The sequence below is a fragment of the Oncorhynchus gorbuscha genome, unplaced genomic scaffold (genome assembly GCF_021184085.1).
Source record: "Oncorhynchus gorbuscha isolate QuinsamMale2020 ecotype Even-year unplaced genomic scaffold, OgorEven_v1.0 Un_scaffold_1747, whole genome shotgun sequence".
NCBI classification, from domain to species: Eukaryota; Metazoa; Chordata; class Actinopteri; order Salmoniformes; family Salmonidae; genus Oncorhynchus; species Oncorhynchus gorbuscha.
The window spans coordinates 10,384-31,327 of NW_025746436.1; the positions used below are offsets into that span (position 1 = coordinate 10,384).

Here is a 20,944-nt window from a genome sequence, read left to right on the forward strand (position 1 = left end):
ACAGGTTGTACAGGTCATGTCTGTCCTCTCCATGTATCTATTATAACAGGTTGTATAGGTCATGTCTGTCCTCTCCATGTATCTATTATAACAGGTTGTATAGGTCATGTCTGTCCTCTCCATGTATCTATTATAACAGGTTGTACAGGTCATGTCTGTCCTCTCCATGTATCTATTATAACAGGTTGTACAGGTCATGTCTGTCCTCTCCATGTATCTATTATAACAGGTTGTACAGGTCATGTCTGTCCTCTCCATGTATCTATTATAACATGTATCAGGTCATGTCTGTCCTCTCCATGTATCTATTATAACACAGGTCATGTCTGTCCTCTCCATGTATCTATTATAACAGGTTGTACAGGTCATGTCTGTCCTCTCCATGTATCTATTATAACAGGTTGTACAGGTCATGTCTGTCCTCTCTATGTATCTATTATAACAGGTTGTATCTATCTATTATAACAGGTTGTACAGGTCAGGTCATGTATCTATTATCTACAGGTCCTCTCTATGTATCTATTATAACAGGTTGTACAGGTCATGTGTTTCCACTTCTCTCTTCTCGGTACTTATTTTAAGCTGAACTACATATCTATTCCATGACGGGAACAAACAGGAATGCATTGCAGATATATGGGTATAACTCTGTCCATGCGTTCTCTCTATATATGCTGTCACTCTGTGCAGACCCAGAGTGTGGAGACCCAGAGTGTGGAGACCCAGAGTGTGCAGACCCAGAGTGTGGAGATGTGTAGCAGGCTAATTATCTGAACACCTCTCTCTCTTTCTCTCTTTTTATCTCTCTCTCTTTTTGGATTTTGGATTTGTTTTCAAATTCTTTGTGGGTCTGTGTATTCTGAGGGAAATATGTGTCTCTAATATGGTCATACATTGGGCAGGAGGTTAGGAAGTGCAGCTCAGTTTCCACCTCATTTTGTGGGCAGTGAGCACATAGCCTGTCTTCTCTTGAGAGCCATGTCTGCCTACGGCGGCCTTTCTCAATAGCAAGGCTATGCTCACTGAGTCTGTACATAGTCAAAGCTTTCCTTAATTTTGGGTCGGTCACAGTGGTCAGGTATTCTGCCGCTGTGTACTCTCTGTGTAGGGCCAAATAGCATTCTAGTTTGCTCAGTTTTTTTGTTAATTCTTTCCAATGTGTCAAGTAATTATCTTTTTGTTTTCTCATGATTTGGTTGGGTCTAATTGTGCTGCTGTCCTGGGGCTCTGTGGGGTTTGTTTGTGTTTGTGAACAGAGCCCCAGGACCAGCTTGCTTAGGGGACTCTTCTCCAGGTTCATCTCTCTGTAGGTGATGGCTTTGTTATGGAAGGTTTGGGAATCGCTTCCTTTTAGGTGGTTGTAGAATTTAACGGCTCTTTTCTGGATTTTGATAATTAGCGAGTATCGGCCTAATTCTGCTCTGCAGGCATTATTTGGTGTTTTACGTTGTACACAGAGGATGTTTTTGCAGAATCCTGCATGCAGAGTCTCAATTTGGTGTTTGTCCCATTTTGAGAAGTCTTGGTTGGTGAGCGGACCCCAGACCTCACAACCATAAAGGGCAATGACTGATTCAAGTATTTTTAGCCAGATCCTAATTGATATGTTGAATTGTATGTTCCTTTTGATGGCATAGAATCTCTCTCCCTCTCTCTGCATCTCTCTCTCTCTATCTCTCTCTCTGTCTCTCTTTCTCTCTCTCTTTCTCTCTCTCTCTGTCTCTCTCTGCATCTCTCTCTCTCTGCCTCTCTCTCTCTCTGTCTCTCTGTCTCTCTCTGTCTCTCTCTGCATCTCTCTCTCTCTGTTTCTCTCTCTCTCTGTTTCTCTGTCTCTCTCTGCATATCTCTCTCTCTCTGCATCTCTCTCTCCTCCAGACCTACCCAGTGATGGGAGATGGAGGACAAGGGTCCTCGTGTAGCAGACTACTTCGTGCTGGCTGGTCTGACCGACTCCTCCACGCCACTGGAGCAGGAGTTCCACTTCCACGATGTCTGCCACAAGACGGCCAAACCCAAGCCGCCCATCACCGACGTCGCTGTGGTGATGCGCTCGCTGGGGGAAGAGGTGCCTCCTGGGTACACGTGCGTGGAATCCACACCGTCCGGCCTGTCAGCTGACCTGAACAACGGAAGTCTCATGGCGCCACAGATCTTCCTGTGTTACAGACGAGGACGAGACAAACCACCACTCACTGACCTGGGGTAGGCAGACAAACCACCTCTCACTGACCTGGGGTAGGCAGACAAACCACCTCTCACTGACCTGGGGTAGGCAGACAAACCACCACTCACTGACCTGGGGTAGGCAGACAAACCACCACTCACTGACCTGGGGTAGGCAGACAAACCACCACTCACTGACCTGGGGTAGGTAGACAAACCACCTCTCACTGACCTGGGGTAGGCAGACAAACCACCTCTCACTGACCTGGGGTAGGCAGACAAACCACCACTCACTGACCTGGGGTAGGCAGACAAACCTGGGGTAGTTATGACCTGGGGTAGTTATGACCTGGGGTAGGCAGACAAACCACCTCTCACTGACCTGGGGTAGGCAGACAAACCACCACTCACTGACCTGGGGTAGGTAGACAAACCACCACTCACTGACCTGGGGTAGGTAGACAAACCACCACTCACTGACCTGGGGTAGGTAGACAAACCACCACTCACTGACCTGGGGTAGGCAGACAAACCTGGGGTAGTTATGACCTGGGGTAGTTATGACCTGGGGTAGATATGACCTGGGGTAGTTATGACCTGAGGTAGTTAGACAAACAACCACTCACTGACCTGGGGTAGTTATGACCTGGGGTAGTTTTGACCTGGGGTAGATATGACCTGGGGTAGACATGACCTGGGGTAGATATGACCTGGGGTAGTTTTGACCTGGGGTAGTTATGACCTGAGGTAGTTAGACAAACCACCACTCACTGACCTGGGGTAGTTTTGACCTGGGGTAGTTTTGACCTGGGGTAGTTTTGACCTGGGGTAGAGATGACCTGGGGTAGTTATGACCTGAGGTAGTTAGACAAACCACCACTCACTGACCTGGGGTAGATATGACCTGGGGTAGGTAGACAAACCACCACTCACTGACCTGGGGTAGTTTTGACCTGGGGTAGATATGACCTGGGGTAGTTATGACCTGAGGTAGTTAGACAAACCACCACTCACTGACCTGGGGTAGTTATGACCTGCGGTAGTTTTGACCTGGGGTAGTTTTGACCTGGGGTAGAGAAGACCTGGGGTAGTTATGACCTGAGGTAGTTAGACAAACCACCACTCACTGACCTGGGGTAGTTATGACCTGGAGTAGTTTTGACCTGGGGTAGTTATGACCTGGGGTAGTTTTGACCTGGGGTAGAGATGACCTGGGGTAGTTATGACCTGAGGTAGTTAGACAAACCACCACTCACTGACCTGGGGTAGTTATGACCTGGGGTAGTTTTGACCTAGGGTAGTTTTGACCTGGGGTAGATATGACCTGGGGTAGATATGACCTGGGGTAGTTATGACCTGGTGTAGTTTTGACCTGGGGTAGATATATACTGGGGTAGTTATGACCTGGGGTAGATATGACCTGGGGTAGTTATGACCTGGGGTAGTTATGACCTGGGGTAGGTATGACCTGGGGTAGTTATGACCTGCGGTAGTTATGACCTGGGGTAGATATGACCTGGGGTAGATATGACCTGGGGTAGTTATGACCTGGGGTAGTTATGACCTGGGGTAGGTAAATGTAGATCAGTTGCACTTCCTCAGTTGGAGGAAATCAAGACAGCTTTAGTGACTGAGAGGAGACCCAACTATAGCAGACTGGTTAATTAGATACATCTCTGACTGAGACCCAACTATAGCAGACTGGTTAATTAGATACATCTCTGACTGAGACCCAACTATAGCAGACTGGTTAATTAGATACATCTCTGACTGAGACCCAACTATAGCAGACTGGTTAATTAGATACATCTCTGACTGAGACCCAACTATAGCAGACTGGTTAATTAGATACATCTCTGACTGAGAGGAGACCCAACTATAGCAGACTGGTTAATTAGACACATCTCTGACTGAGACCCAACTATAGCAGACTGGTTAATTAGACACATCTCTGACTGAGACCCAACTATAGCAGACTGGTTAATTAGACACATCTCTGACTGAGACCCAACTATAGCAGACTGGTTAATTAGACACATCTCTGACTGAGACCCAACTATAGCAGACTGGTTAATTAGACACATCTCTGACTGAGAGGAGACCCAACTATAGCAGACTGGTTAATTAGATACATCTCTGACTGAGACCCAACTATAGCAGACTGGTTAATTAGACACATCTCTGACTGAGACCCAACTTTAGCAGACTGGTTAATTAGATACATCTCTGACTGAGACCCAACTATAGCAGACTGGTTAATTAGACACATCTCTGACTGAGACCCAACTATAGCAGACTGGTTAATTAGACACATCTCTGACTGAGACCCAACTTTAGCAGACTGGTTAATTAGATACATCTCTGACTGAGACCCAACTATAGCAGACTGGTTAATTAGACACATCTCTGACTGAGACCCAACTATAGCAGACTGGTTAATTAGACACATCTCTGACTGAGACCCAACTATAGCAGACTGGTTAATTATACACATCTCTGACTGAGACCCAACTTTAGCAGACTGGTTAATTAGATACATCTCTGACTGAGACCCAACTATAGCAGACTGGTTAATTAGACACATCTCTGACTGAGACCCAACTATAGCAGACTGGTTAATTAGACACATCTCTGACTGAGACCCAACTTTAGCAGACTGGTTAATTAGATACATCTCTGACTGAGACCCAACTATAGCAGACTGGTTAATTAGACACATCTCTGACTGAGACCCAACTATAGCAGACTGGTTAATTAGACACATCTCTGACTGAGACCCAACTATAGCAGACTGGTTAATTAGACACATCTCTGACTGAGACCCAACTATAGCAGACTGGTTAATTAGACACATCTCTGACTGAGACCCAACTATAGCAGACTGGTTAATTAGACACATCTCTGACTGAGAGGAGACCCAACTATAGCAGACTGGTTAATTAGACACATCTCTGACTGAGACCCAACTTTAGCAGACTGGTTAATTAAACACATCTCTGACTGAGAGGAGACCCAACTATAGCAGACTGGTTATTAGATACATCTCTGACTGAGACCCAACTATAGCAGACTGGTTAATTAGACACATCTCTGACTGAGACCCAACTATAGCAGACTGGTTAATTAGATACATCTCTGACTGAGACCCAACTATAGCAGACTGGTTAATTAGACACATCTCTGACTGAGACCCAACTATAGCAGACTGGTTAATTAGACACATCTCTGACTGAGACCCAACTGTAGCAGACTGGTTAATTAGACACATCTCTGAATGAGACCCAACTATAGCAGACTGGTTAATTAGACACATCTCTGACTGAGAGGAGACCCAACTATAGCAGACTGGTTAATTAGACACATCTCTGACTGAGACCCAACTTTAGCAGACTGGTTAATTAAACACATCTCTGACTGAGAGGAGACCCAACTATAGCAGACTGGTTATTAGATACATCTCTGACTGAGACCCAACTATAGCAGACTGGTTAATTAGACACATCTCTGACTGAGACCCAACTATAGCAGACTGGTTAATTAGATACATCTCTGACTGAGACCCAACTATAGCAGACTGGTTAATTAGACACATCTCTGACTGAGACCCAACTATAGCAGACTGGTTAATTAGATACATCTCTGACTGAGAGGAGACCCAACTATAGCAGACTGGTTAATTAGACACATCTCTGACTGAGACCCAACTATAGCAGACTGGTTAATTAGACACATCTCTGACTGAGACCCAACTATAGCAGACTGGTTAATTAGACACATCTCTGACTGAGAGGAGACCCAACTATAGCAGACTGGTTAATTAGACACATCTCTGAATGAGACCCAACTATAGCAGACTGGTTAATTAGACACATCTTTGACTGAGAGGAGATCCAACTGGCAGTGAACTGTTTATATACCTTGCGGTTACTATGGAAACCGTAGCTGTCCATCACCACTACTTAGCTAATGGAAATAGGTCCTTGCTCCAACCTCTTAGTTTTAGAGAGGTTTTAGCTCACAGAATGATAAATATTAGGATCAGCAGAACGTGTTTCAACATCTTGTTTTTTTGCCTGAACTGATCTCTGCTGTGTTGCAGTGAAGACTAAGCCTCTGAGCGTCACAGTGTGGACCTAACTTTTTTTTCTAACAAAGAGTAAGACATGAGGAATAGCTTTGTTTTTGGGTCAAAACGCCACCCATGGATTCCCACCCCAAACAACAAGTATAAAGTATCAGTTCTCTATGTTTAACAAGTAGTATGGAGCCTGCTGCTTGGAGTATAGTTTCTTCATATTACGTCATGTATTCTTAGTCAATTTGAGTGTCCCCCTCCCCCCTGTTCAGATAAATGAGTCATTGAAGTCATTTATGATCCCTCCCACATCCTGATATTACCAGGTTCTGATCACTAGATGGTGCTGTCCCTGCTATTAGGTGATATTATTTTTAAAGAATGTAGGATGGGACATAAACCTAACAACTTCAATGAAAAAAAAACAGGTCTAGGGTTTTATGAATAAACAACTGATATTGTGGAAGGAGCAGTTGATGCAGGGTCAGGGTTAGAGGTCACGGTTAGAGGTCACGGTTAGAGGTCACGATTAGAGGTCACGGTTAGTGTCGTAGCTAAATGACAGATTCCTCTCCTCCCAGTGTTCTGTATGAGTGGAAGGAGCGGTTGAAGCAGGGTCAGAGGTCAGGGTTAGAGGTCATGGTTAGGGTCGTAGCTAAATGACAGATTCCTCTCCTCCTCCCAGTGTTCTGTACGAGTGGAAGGAGCGGTTGAAGCAGGGTCAGAGGTCAGGGTTAGAGATCATGGTTAGGGTCGTAGCTAAATGACAGATTCCTCTCCTCCTCCCAGTGTTCTGTATGAGTGGAAGGAGCGGTTGAAGCAGGGTCAGGGTTAGAGGTCACGGTTAGAGTTCATGGTTAGTGTCGTAGCTAAATGACAGATTCCTCTCCTCCTCCCAGTGTTCTGTATGAGTGGAAGGAGCGGTTGAAGCAGGGCCAGAGGTCAGGGTTAGAGGTCATGTTTAGGGTCGTAGCTAAATGACAGATTCCTCTCCTCCTCCCAGTGTTCTGTATGAGTGGAAGGAGCGGTTGAAGCAGGGTCAGAGGTCCTGGTTAGAGGTCATGGTTAGGGTCGTAGCTAAATGACAGATTCCTCTCCTCCTCCCAGTGTTCTGTATGAGTGGAAGGAGCGGTTGAAGCAGGGTCAGGGTTAGAGGTCATGGTTAGGGTCGTAGCTAAATGACAGATTCCTCTCCTCCTCCCAGTGTTCTGTACGAGTGGAAGGAGAGGTTGAAGCAGGGTTGCCACATCATCCAGACCACGCCCTCCGGACGCCCTGCCAACATAAGCTCCACCTCCTCCCAGAGGATCTACGTGACGTATCGGCGCGCCACGGAGAGCCAGACCTACGCCGCCCTGGCCGTCACAGACATCTGTGTCATCATCCCCGGCAAGGGAGAGACGCCACCACACACCTTCTGCAAGGTGGACAAGAACCTCAACAGCAGTATGGTGAGATGAGGGAGGGAGGGAGGGAGGGAGGGAGGGAGGGAGGGAGGGAGGGAGGGAGGGAGGGAGGGAGGGAGGGAGGGAGGGAGGGAGGGAGGGAGGGAGGGAGGGATGGATAACATGGATGCTATGTGTTAACAGAGAGAGTTAGTTTGGTTAGCTTAATCAGGCGTGTTAGAGCAGGGCTGGAGCACAATCCTGCAGGAGGGTAGCTATCCAGGAGGAGGGTTAGCCAAACAATAATGGCTGTAACAGAGACACCAAACCTCCTCCTTACTTAATGACAGAGACACCAACCCTCCCCGTTCCTTAATGACACCAAACCCCCTCGTTCCTTAATGACAGAGACACCAAAACTCCTCATTACTTCATGACAAGAGACACCAACACCCACACCAAACCCCATAACTCTCTTCTACCAAACCTCCTACTGTAAAACGCTCTTCTAACAAACGTCCTACTGTAAAACTCTCTTCTACCAAACCCCCTACTGTAAAACTCTCTTCTACCAAACCCCCTACTGTAAAATGCTCTTCTACCAAACCCCCTACTGTAAAACACTCTTCTACCAAACCCCCTACTGTAAAACTCTCTTCTACCAAACCCCCTACTGTAAAACTCTCTTCTACCAAACTTCCTACTGTAAAACTCTCTTCTACCAAACCCCCTACTGTAAAAGGCTCTTCTACCAAACCCCCTACTGTAAAACACTCCTCTACCAAACCCCCTACTGTAAAACGCTATTCTACCAAACCCCCTACTGTAAAACACTCTTCTACCAAACCCCCTACTGTAAAACTCTTCTATCAAACCTCCTACTGTAAAACTCTCTTCTACCAAACTTCCTACTGTAAAACTCTCTTCTACCAAACCCCCTACTGTAAAACTATCTTCTACCAAACCCCCTACTGTAAAACTCTCTTCTACCAAACCCCTACTGTAAAAGGCTCTTCTACCAAACCTCCTACTGTAAAACACTCCTCTACCAAACCCCCTACTGTAAAACCCTTCTATCAAACCTCCTACTGTAAAACTCTCTTCTACCAAACTTCCTACTGTAAAACTCTCTTCTACCAAACCCCCTACTGTAAAAGGCTCTTCTACCAAACCTCCTACTGTAAAATGCTTTTCTACCAAACCCCTACTGTAAAACACTCCTCTACCAAACCCCCTACTGTAAAACGCTCTTCTACCAAACCCCCTACTGTAAAATGCTCTTCTACCAAACCCCCTACTGTAAAACGCTCTTCTACCAAAACCCCTACTGTAAAATGCTCTTCTACCAACCCCCTACTGTAAAACACTCTTCTATCAAACACCCTACTGTAAAACACTCTCCCCTGACCTCTCCACTGTCACCTTCCCTGAGCCCTCCACTGTCCCCTCCCCTGACCTCTCCACTGTCCCTTCCCCTGACCTCTCCACTGTCCCCTCCCCTGACCTCTCCACTGTCCCCTCCCCTGACCCCACACTGTCACCTCCCCTGACCTCTCCACTGTCCCCTCCCCTGACCTCTCCACTGTCCCCTCCCCTGACCTCTCCACTGTCCCCTCCCTGACCTCTCCACTGTTTTCTCCCCTGACCGCTCCACTGTCCCCTCCCCTGACCTCTCCACTGTCCCCTCCCCTGACCTCTCCACTGTCCCCTCCCCTGACCTCTCCACTGTCCCCTCCCCTGACCTCTCCACTGTTTTCTCCCCTGACCTCTCCACTGTCACCTCCCCTGACCTCTCCACTGTCCCCTCCCCTGACCTCTCCACTGTCCCCTCCCCTGACCTCTCCATTGTCACCTCCCCTGACCTCTCCACTGTCACCCCCTGACCTCTCCACTGTTCCCTCCCCTGACCTCTCCACTGTCCCCTCCCCTGACCTCTCCACTGTCCCCTCCCCTGACCTCTCCACTGTCCCCTCCCCTGACCTCTCCAATGTCACCTCCCCTGACCCCACACTGTCCCCTCCCCTGACCTCTCCACTGTCACCTCTCCTGACCCCACACTGTCACCTCCCCTGACCCCACACTGTCACCTCCCCTGATTCCCGGCGCTGTGTGTTTGGAAAGAAAGAGTGTGGTGTGATTCCAGACCAAACAACATGTGTCATCTCTGTTTTCAGTGGGGTTCCTCTGTCTATCTGTGTTACAAGAAGTCTGTGGCCAAACCCAACACCATAGCCTACAAGGCAGGTGAGTGATCGTCCCCGGAAGAGGAGAAACGACATGTATCTGTAGAAACCCCTGACCCTTAGATATGTATCTCCTGCAAACCACCACACGGGAGGTGGAATATCTCCGTATGCATCTGTAGAAACCCCTGACCCTTAGATATGTATCTCCTGCACACCACCACACGGGAGGTGGAATATCTCAGTATGTATCTCCTGCAAACCAACACACGGGAGGTGGAATATCTCAGTATGTATCTCCTGCACACCACCACACGGGAGGTGGAATATCTCAGTATGTATCTCCTGCACACCACCACACGGTTGTGGAATATCTCAGTCTGTATCTCCTGCACACCACCACACGGGAGGTGGAATATCTCCGTATGTATCTCCTGCACACCACCACACGGGAGGTGGAATATCTCAGTATGTATCTCCTGCACACCACCACACGGGAGGTGGAATATCTCCGTATGTATCTCCTGCACACCATCACGGGAGGTGGAATATCTCAGTATGTATCTCCTGCACACCACCACACGGGAGGTGGAATATCTCCGTATGTATCTCCTGCACACCACCACACGGGAGGTGGAATATCTCCGTATGTATCTCCTGCACACCACCACACGGGAGGTGGAATATCTCCGTATGTATCTCCTGCACACCACCACACGGGAGGTGGAATATCTCTGTATGTATCTCCTGCACACCACCACACGGGAGGTGGAATATCTCCGTATGTATCTCCTGCACACCACCACACGGGAGGTGGAATATCTCCGTATGTATCTCCTGCACACCACCACACGGGAGGTGGAATATCTCCGTATGTATCTCCTGCACACCACCACACGGGAGGTGGAATATCTCAGTATGTATCTCCTGCACACCACCACACGGGAGGTGGAATATCTCCGTATGTATCTCCTGCACACCACCACACGGGAGGTGGAATATCTCTGTATGTATCTCCTGCACACCACCACACGGGAGGTGGAATATCTCCGTATGTATCTCCTGCACACCACCACACGGGAGGTGGAATATCTCCGTATGTATCTCCTGCAAACCACCACACGGTTGTGGAATATCTCCGTATGTATCTCCTGCAAACCAACACACGGGAGGTGGAATATCTCCGTATGTATCTCCTGCAAACCAACACACGGGAGGTGGAATATCTCCGCAGTCACGATGATATTATTGCCAGTCTTTAAAACAGACATTTGTCATGGTATATCATATACACATGGCCACAACCAAGAACTGCAACTACCTGTTTAACGGCCATTAGCATTACGTGGGCTGCTGTATACGTGACGTGCTGTTGTCTCTTGGTAGTGTCAGACACAGTTGGAACAGTACTATCCTCATAGAGCCCAGTCACTGTCCCAGGCCCTGTAGTCTGGTAGCTTCACACTGATTTAAACTAAATGTGTTTATTTAACCTTTATTTAAGAAGAGGGACTGATAAGCAGAGGCCCTCTGGCCAGTTCTTTTCATCTGAAACACAATGAGCCCCATTGATGGACAGGCTGACATTCCATTTGACTGATTCATTGTCCCAATTGGCACCCTATTCCCTATAGGCCTCGGTCAAAAGTAGTGCACTACAATAGGGAATAGGGGGCCATTTGGGACGCAACCCCTGATGTTCCTCTGGAGACTCCCTCCAATCCTCCTGCTCTCCTGTACAGGATAATACATGATACTGGAGACTCCCTCCAATCCTCCTGCTCTCCTGTACAGGAAAATACATGATACTGGAGGCTCCCTCCAATCCTCCTGCTCTCCTGTACAGGAAAATACATGATACTGGAGGCTCCCTCCAATCCTCCTGCTCTCCTGTACAGGAAAATACATGATACTGGAGGCTCCCTCCAATCCTCCTGCTCTCCTGTACAGGAAAATACATGATACTGGAGGCTCCCTCCAATCCTCCTGCTCTCCTGTACAGGAAAATACATGATACTGGAGGCTCCCTCCAATCCTCCTGCTCAGAAAAGACATGAGACTTCTATAGCCAGCATTCACAGACAAAAGTCTCCAACTGCTCATTTTGACTGATAAAAGGTTTTTGGTACTTTTTGGGGCGGGTACATTGTGGTACTTGTCATTTTTATGCTAATTCTCTGGTTATGAGTCATTCATGTTTATAACAGGGTTTGGATTCTCCCTGGTTGGCTGGTGAGTCATTCATGTTTATAACAGGGTTTGGATTCTCTCTGGTTGGCTGGTGAGTCATTCATGTTTATAACAGGGTTTGGATTCTCTCTGGTTGGCTGGTGAGTCATTCATGTTTATAACACGGTTTGGAGTCTCTGGTTGGCTGGTGAGTCATTCATGTTTATAACAGGGTTTGGATTCTCTCTGGTTGGCTGGTGAGTCATTCATGTTTATAACAGGGTTTGAGTCATTCTGGTGAGTCATTCATGTTTATAACAGGGTTTGGATTCTCTCTGGTTGGCTGGTGAGTCATTCATGTTTATAACAGGGTTTGGAGTCTCTCTGGTTGGCTGGTGAGTCATTCATGTTTATAACAGGGTTTGGAGTCTCTCTGGTTGGCTGGTGAGTCATTCATGTTTATAACAGGGTTTGGAGTCTCTCTGGTTGGCTGGTGAGTCATTCATGTTTATAACAGGGTTTGGATTCTCTCTGGTTGGCTGGTGAGTCATTCATGTTTATAACAGGGTTTGGATTCTCTCTGGTTGGCTGGTGAGTCATTCATGTTTATAACAGGGTTGAGTCATTCATGTTTATTTGGAGTCTCTCTGGTTGGCTGGTGAGTCATTCATGTTTATAACAGGGTTTGGATTCTCTCTGGTTGGCTGGTGAGTCATTCATGTTTATAACAGGGTTTGGATTCTCTCTGGTTGGCTGGTGAGTCATTCATGTTTATAACAGGGTTTGGAGTCTCTGGTTGGCTGGTGAGTCATTCATGTTTATAACAGGGTTTGGAGTCTCTGGTTGGCTGGTGAGTCATTCATGTTTATAACAGGGTTTGGAGTAAATGTGGACACTTTTTTCCTCTACACTGTTCATTGTGACGATAAACGGTTGTAGCTTTTTACCCCACAGTTACTTGGTTGTTCAATGCAAATGCTCTAGTGATGAGTCATGGATGTTTACAGCAGGGTAGGAGGGATTCTCCCTGGTTGGCTGGTATATCAGAGATTCTCCCTGGTTGGCTGATGTATCAGAGATTCTCCCTGGTTGGCTGGTATATCAGAGATTGTCCCTGGTTGGCTGGTATATCAGAGATTCTCCCTGGTTGGCTGGTGTATCAGATTCTTACTGGTTGGCTGATGTATCAGAGATTCTTACTGGTTGGCTGATGTATCAGAGATTCTTACTGGTTGGCTGATGTATCAGATATTCTTACTGGTTGGCTGATGTATCAGAGATTCTTACTGGTTGGCTGATGTATCAGATTCTCCCTGGTTGGCTGATGTATCAGATTCTCACTGGTTGGCTGATGTATCAGATTCTCACTGGTTGGCTTTTGTATCAGAGATTCTTACTGGTTGGCTGATGTATCAGAGATTCTTACTGGTTGGCTGATGTATCAGATTCTCCCTGGTTGGCTGATGTATCAGATTCTCCCTGGTTGGCTGATGTATCAGAGATTCTCCATGGCTGGCTGATGTATCAGATTCTCCCTGGTTGGCTGATGTATCAGAGATTCTTACTGGTTGGCTGATGTATCAGAGATTCTTACTGGTTGGCTGATGTATCAGAGATTCTTACTGGTTGGCTGATGTATCAGATATTCTTACTGGTTGGCTGATGTATCAGAGATTCTTACTGGTTGGCTGATGTATCAGATTCTCCCTGGTTGGCTGATGTATCAGAGATTCTTACTGGTTGGCTGATGTATCAGAGATTCTTACTGGTTGGCTGATGTATCAGATATTCTTACTGGTTGGCTGATGTATCAGAGATTCTTACTGGTTGGCTGATGTATCAGATTCTCCCTGGTTGGCTGATGTATCAGATTCTCCCTGGTTGGCTGATGTATCAGAGATTCTTACTGGTTGGCTGATGTATCAGAGATTCTTACTGGTTGGCTGATGTATCAGAGATTCTTACTGGTTGGCTGATGTATCAGATTCTCACTGGTTGGCTTTTGTTTGTATCAGAGATTCTTACTGGTTGGCTGATGTATCAGAGATTCTTACTGGTTGGCTGATGTATCATATTCTCCCTGGTTGGCTGATGTATCAGATTCTCCCTGGTTGGCTGATGTATCAGAGATTCTCCATGGTTGGCTGATGTATCAGATTCTCCCTGGTTGGCTGATGTATCAGAGATTCTCCATGGTTGGCTGATGTATCAGATATTCTCCCTGATTGGCTGGTGTATCAGAGATTCACCCTGGTTGACTGATGAGCCAGTAAGAGAGTGCGATATATCCCAGAGGATATGGGCCAGGCAGGGTGTGTGTGTGTGAGAGAGAGAGAGAGTCCCCAGAGGATATGAGCCAGTAAGAGAGAGCGATATATCCCAGAGGATATGGGCCAGGCAGACCTTGTTAAGACGTGTTAAGACCTTGTTAAGACCTTGTTAAGAGCTTATTAAGACGTGTTAAGACGTGTTAAGACCTTGTTAAGACGTGTGGTGGCGTGTTAAGACGTGTTAAGACCTTGTTAAGACCGTGTTAAGACGTGTTAAGACCTTGTTAAGACGTGTGGTGGCGTGTTGTGAGATAGACAGTGTTCTGGGTTAAATACTGTTAATGATGCCAATACACGCTCCTAGAGCCTTAAAGGGCTAGTTTCACCCAAGTAAGAAAATGACTCCCTTTCATTGGGACAGCATGATGCTCACCAGTCCAAAACACTGCCTAGAGTTTGGCCTACATAATAGTGTAATTACTGAGTTAGGCCTAAGTGTAGCTAATTGGCGTCTATGGACAACGACAAGGCCTAAGTGTAGCTAATTAGCGTCTATGGACAATGACAAGGCCTAAGTGTAGCTAATTGGTGTCTATGGACAATGACTAGGCCGAAGTGTAGCTAATTGGTGTCTATGGACAATGACTAGGCCTAAGTGTAGCTAATTGGTGTCTATGGACAACGACAAGGCCTAAGTGTAGCTAATTAGCGTCTATGGACAATGACAAGGCCTAAGTGTAGCTAATTGGCGTCTATGGACAATGACTAGGCCTAAGTGTAGCTAATTGGTGTCTATGGACAATGACTAGGCCTAAGTGTAGCTAATTGGCGTCTATGGACAATGACTAGGCCTAAGTGTAGCTAATTGGTGTCTATGGACAATGACTAGGCCTAAGTGTAGCTAATTGGCGTCTATGGACAATGACTAGGCCTAAGTGTAGCTAATTGGCGTCTATGGACAATGACTAGGCCGAAGTGTAGCTAATTGGCGTCTATGGACAATGACTAGGCCTAAGTGTAGCTAATTGGCGTCTATGGACAATGACTAGGCCTAAGTGTAGCTAATTGGTGTCTATGGACAATGACTAGGCCTAAGTGTAGCTAATTGGCATCTATGGACAATGACTAGGCCTAAGTGTAGCTAATTGGTGTCTATGGACAATGACTAGGCCTAATTAACAGCGACTTCATTATCTGTCAGCGACTGCTTAGTGCCACAGGAACTGCCTAGTGTTGCATGTAATGATGATTATGATCATGTCATGATACATTAAATGAGAGAGAGTCCTCTATCAACCCACAGCTGTTTAGTGGTTCATAATGATAGGAACATTCTACATTAACCCACAGCTGTTTAGTGGTTCATTATGTAGGAACATTCTACATTAACCCACAGCTGTTTAGTGGTTCATAATGATAGGAACATTCTACATTAACCCACAGCTGTTTAGTGGTTCATTATGGTAGGAACATTCTACATTAACCCACAGCTGTTTAGTGGTTCATAATGATAGGAACATTCTACATTAACCCACAGCTGTTTAGTGGTTCATAATGATAGGAACATTCTACATTAACCCACAGCTGTTTAGTGGTTCATTATGATAGGAACATTCTACATTAACCCATAGCTGTTTAGTGGTTCATAATGATAGGAACATTCTACATTAACCCATATCTGTTTAGTGGTTCATTATGATAGGAACATTCTACATTAACCCATAGCTGTTTAGTGGTTCATTATGATAGGAACATTCTACATTAACCCATAGCTGTTTAGTGGTTCATAATGATAGGAACATTCTACATTAACCCACAGCTGTTTAGTGGTTCATTATGATAGGAACATTCTACATTAACCCACAGCTGTTTAGTGGTTCATAATGATAGGAACATTCTACATTAACCCATATCTGTTTAGTGGTTCATAATGATAGGAACATTCTACATTAACCCACAGCTGTTTAGTGGTTCATTATGGTAGGAACATTCTACATTAACCCATAGCTGTTTAGTGGTTCATAATGATAGGAACATTCTACATTAACCCATAGCTGTTTAGTGGTTCATAATGATAGGAACATTCTACATTAACCCACAGCTGTTTAGTGGTTCATTATGGTAGGAACATTCTACATTAACCCACAGCTGTTTAGTGGTTCATTATGATAGGAACATTCTACATTAACCCATATCTGTTTAGTGGTTCATTATGATAGGAACATTCTACATTAACCCATATCTGTTTAGTGGTTCATAATGATAGGAACATTCTACATTAACCCCCAGCTGTTTAGTGGTTCTTTATGATAGGAACATTCTACATTAACCCCCATTTTATTGAGGTGTGATCTCTTTCATTCCTCTCTCCCCTCTCCCTCTCCTCCCTCCCTCCCTCCCTCCCTCCCTCCCTCCCTCCCTCCCTCCCTCCCTCCCTCCTCCCTCCCTCCCTCCCTCCCTCCTTTAACCCCTCCCTCCCTCCCTCCCTCCCCCTCCCTCCCTCTCCCCCCACCCACCCCTCCCTCCCACCCTCCCCCCCTCCCTCCTTTCCCCTCCCTCCCTCCCTCCCTCCTCCAGGTCTGTTTAGCAGGTATCCTGAGGAGGACTATGAGTCCTTCCCCCTGCCTGAGTCCGTGCCTCTGTTCTGTCTGCCCATGGGGGCCACCATCGAGGCCTGGCCGGTCCAGACCAAATACCCCCTGCCTGTCTTCTCCACCTTCGTACTGACCGGATCCTCTGGAGAGAAGGTAACACACACACACACACACACACACACACACACACACACACACACACACACACACACACACACACACACACACACACACACACACACACACACACACACACACACACACACAAACACCTAACCTTTCGAGAATGGTTATTCCACCATGCACACCCGTTCACATTCCATTCACGCACTAGATCCAAGGAATGTTATCTTAACAAACAAACACACATCCACACACTCTCACACACGTGGACACACATACACACCTCCTAATCCCCAAGAACGCTTATACCTCCTACATACACATGCAGCTAACCTCCAAGGAATGTTATCCCCCCACTGTCAACACACACACTCTTCCTGGGGTTTACATGGATCACACACACAGTTCCACAAGGCACACACACTGGGGTTTATTATGGATCCCCATTACAACAGCATACTCTTACTGGGCATTTGGATCCCCAGTTCCTGTCAGCAATACTCTTCCTGGGGTTTATTATTATTAGTTCCTGTGGATCCCTGGGGTTTATTATGGATCCCCATTAGTTCCTGTCAAGGCAGCAGATACTCTTCCTGGGGTTTATTATGGATCCCCATTAGTTCCTGTCAAGCACAGCACTCTTCCTGGGGTTTATTATGGACATTAGTTCCTGTTCTTCCTGGGGTTTATTATGGATCCCCATTAGTTCCTGTCAAGGCAGCAGCTACTCTTCCTGGGGTTTATTATGGATCCCCATTAGTTCCTGTCAAGGCAGCAGCTACTCTTCCTGGGGTTTATTATGGATCCCCATTAGTTCCTGTCAAGGCAGCAGATACTCTTCCTGGGGTATAAATACATTAAAGCACTTTCTGTACATCACACATAAAACAAAAGATGTGGTGTGTGTAATACCACCATACAATAATATTACACTGTACGTGTGCTAGTATGTGTGTGTGTGTGTGTGTGTGTGTGTGTGTGTGTGTGTGTGTGTGTGTGTGTGTGTGTGTGTGTGTGTGTGTGTGTGTGTGTGTGTGTGTGTGTGTGTGTGTGTGTGTGTGTCTGTTTGTGTGTGTGTGTGTGTGTGTGTGTGTCTGTGTGTGTGTCTGTTTGTGTGTGTCTCTTCACAGTCCCCGCTGTCCCATAAGGTGTATATTTATCTGTTTTCTGAATGATTTTACTGCTTGTGTCAGTTACCTGATGTGGAATAGAGTTCCATGTAGTCATGGCTCTATGTAGTACTGTGGAATAGAGTTCCATGTAGTCATGGCTCTATGTAGTACTGTGGAATAGAGTTCCATGTGGTCATGGCTCTATGTAGTACTGTGGAATAGAGTTCCATGTAGTCATGGCTCTATGTTGTACTGTGGAATAGAGTTCCATGTGGTCATGGCTCTATGTAGTACTGTGGAATAGAGTTCCATGTGGTCATGGCTCTATGTAGTACTGTGGAATAGAGTTCCATGTAGTCATGGCTCTATGTTGTACTGTGGAATAGAGTTCCATGTGGTCATGGCTCTATGTAGTACTGTGGAATAGAGTTCCATGTAGTCATGGCTCTATGTAGTACTGTGGAATAGAGTTCCATGTAGTCATGGCTCTATGTAGTACTGTGGAATAGAGTTCCATGTGGTCATGGCTCTATGTAGTACTGTGGAATAGAGTTCCATGTAGTCATGGCTCTATGTAGTACTGTGGAATAGAGTTCCATGTAGTCATGGCTCTATGTTGTACTGTGGAATAGAGTTCCATGTGGTCATGGCTCTATGTTGTACTGTGGAATAGAGTTCCATGTAGTCATGGCTCTATGTTGTACTGTGGAATAGAGTTCCATGTAGTCATGGCTCTATGTTGTACTGTGGAATAGAGTTCCATGTGGTCATGGCTCTATGTTGTACTGTGGAATAGAGTTCCATGTAGTCATGGCTCTATGTTGTACTGTGGAATAGAGTTCCATGTGGTCATGGCTCTATGTAGTACTGTGGAATAGAGTTCCATGTAGTCATGGCTCTATGTTGTACTGTGGAATAGAGTTCCATGTAGTCATGGCTCTATGTAGTACTGTGGAATAGAGTTCCATGTGGTCATGGCTCTATGTAGTACTGTGGAATAGAGTTCCATGTAGTCATGGCTCTATGTTGTACTGTGGAATAGAGTTCCATGTGGTCATGGCTCTATGTTGTACTGTGGAATAGAGTTCCATGTAGTCATGGCTCTATGTTGTACTGTGGAATAGAGTTCCATGTGGTCATGGCTCTATGTAGTACTGTGGAATAGAGTTCCATGTAGTCATGGCTCTATGTTGTACTGTGGAATAGAGTTCCATGTGGTCATGGCTCTATGTTGTACCTCTGGTGGCATGTCTACCTCTTGTGGCAGGCATTGACACATTCACACACAACAACAGCTGAGGAGGACCTCAGCCAAAACATTACCCATACTGGGGCACCAGGAAACCACGGTGACGCACAGCACACGCCAGCAGTGAAAGTGGGTCACACACACACACACACACACACACACACACACACACACACACACACACACACACACACACACACACACACACACACACACACACACACACACACACACACACACACACACACACACACACAAGAATGAAATGGAACAGATACAACCAGAAATAGATAGGCAGTCACAGCTGCCGGAAGGATCTTGGCTTCAAAGAGTAACCACCAAGGAGAAACACCACAGTGACAGGCAGCAAGGTAACAGCTAGCTAGTAGCTAGCTAGCTTATCTGTAAACACCACAGTGACAGGCAGCAAGGTAACAGCTAGCTATTAGCTAGCTAGCTTATCTGGAAACACCACAGTGACAGACAGCAAGGTAACAGCTAGCTATTAGCTTGATTGAGCACCTGAACCCAGGATAGCTACGGTAGCACCAGGTTTAAAACTAACAGGACCTGAACCCAGGATAGCCACGGTAGCACCAGGTTTAAAACTAACAGGACCTGAACCCAGGATAGCTACGGTAGCACCGGGTTTAAAACTAACAGGACCTGAACCCAGGATAGCTGCCGGGCTTAAAACTAAACACGAAGCGACCAGGTGGTCAAAACGACGGCTGGCGTGCAACCACTCTATTTGGTTCTGTCTGTCTCGTGGGTGACCCAACTGTGACTGTGGTAGGTGAGCTGTGTTTTCCTGGCCAAGGTCGTAGAGACAGTCAGGAGGTCCTGGTGTACTGCCTCTCATTCTGCACACAGACCAGGCTTCCCTTTAAACTGAGCTTGTCAGCCACTGACCCAGACATTTACTACAACAAGGTATGAACACTTTACTGTACACACAGGCAGAACACACCCCCTGACTGAAGGCTGTTCTATACTAGACTATACCCCCTGACTGAAGGCTGTTCTATACTAGACTATACCCTCTGACTGAAGGCTGTTCTATACTAGACTATACCCCCTGACTGAAGGCTGTTCTATACTAGACTATACCCCCTGACTGAAGGCTGTTCTATACTAGACTATACCCCCTGACTGAAGGCTGTTCTATACTAGACTATACCCCCTGACTGAAGGCTGTTCTATACTAGACTATACCCCTGACTGAAGGCTGTTCTATACTAGACTATACCCTCTGACAGAAGGCTGTTCTATACTAGACTATACCCTCTGACTGAAGGCTGTTCTATACTAGACTATACCCTCTGACTGAAGGCTGTTCTATACTAGACTATACCCCCTGACTGAAGGCTGTTCTATACTAGACTATACCCTCTGACAGAAGGCTGTTCTATACTAGACTATACCCTCTGACAGAAGGCTGTTCTATACTAGACTATACCCTCTGACAGAAGGCTGTTCTGTACTAGACTATACCCTCTGACAGAAGGCTGTTCTATACTAGACTATACCCTCTGACAGAAGGCTGTTCTATACTAGACTATACCCTCTGACAGAAGGCTGTTCTATACTAGACTATACCCTCTGACAGAAGGCTGTTCTA

At 46.3% G+C, this 20,944-nt stretch overlaps 2 protein-coding genes across 2 annotated transcripts in view; both read left to right on the forward strand.

Annotated features, from left to right (window-relative positions):
- LOC124024149 (C-myc promoter-binding protein-like) overlaps positions 1 to 758 on the forward strand; it is a 9,003-nt gene extending 8,245 nt beyond the window's left edge. The window contains exon 7 of the mRNA XM_046338146.1: positions 691 to 758. Coding sequence (XP_046194102.1) covers positions 691 to 758 — 68 coding nt within the window. The remainder of the gene's footprint in view (positions 1 to 690) is intronic.
- A 1,123-nt stretch (positions 759 to 1,881) lies between these two features.
- The window catches only part of LOC124024150 (C-myc promoter-binding protein-like), a gene marked incomplete at its 3' end in the record, with an annotated part of 100,696 nt that continues 81,633 nt past the window's right edge, over positions 1,882 to 20,944 (forward strand). The window contains 4 exon segments of the mRNA XM_046338147.1: positions 1,882 to 2,202; positions 7,443 to 7,689; positions 9,798 to 9,867; positions 16,823 to 16,992. Of these exon segments, the coding sequence (XP_046194103.1) occupies positions 1,895 to 2,202; positions 7,443 to 7,689; positions 9,798 to 9,867; positions 16,823 to 16,992 (795 nt within the window).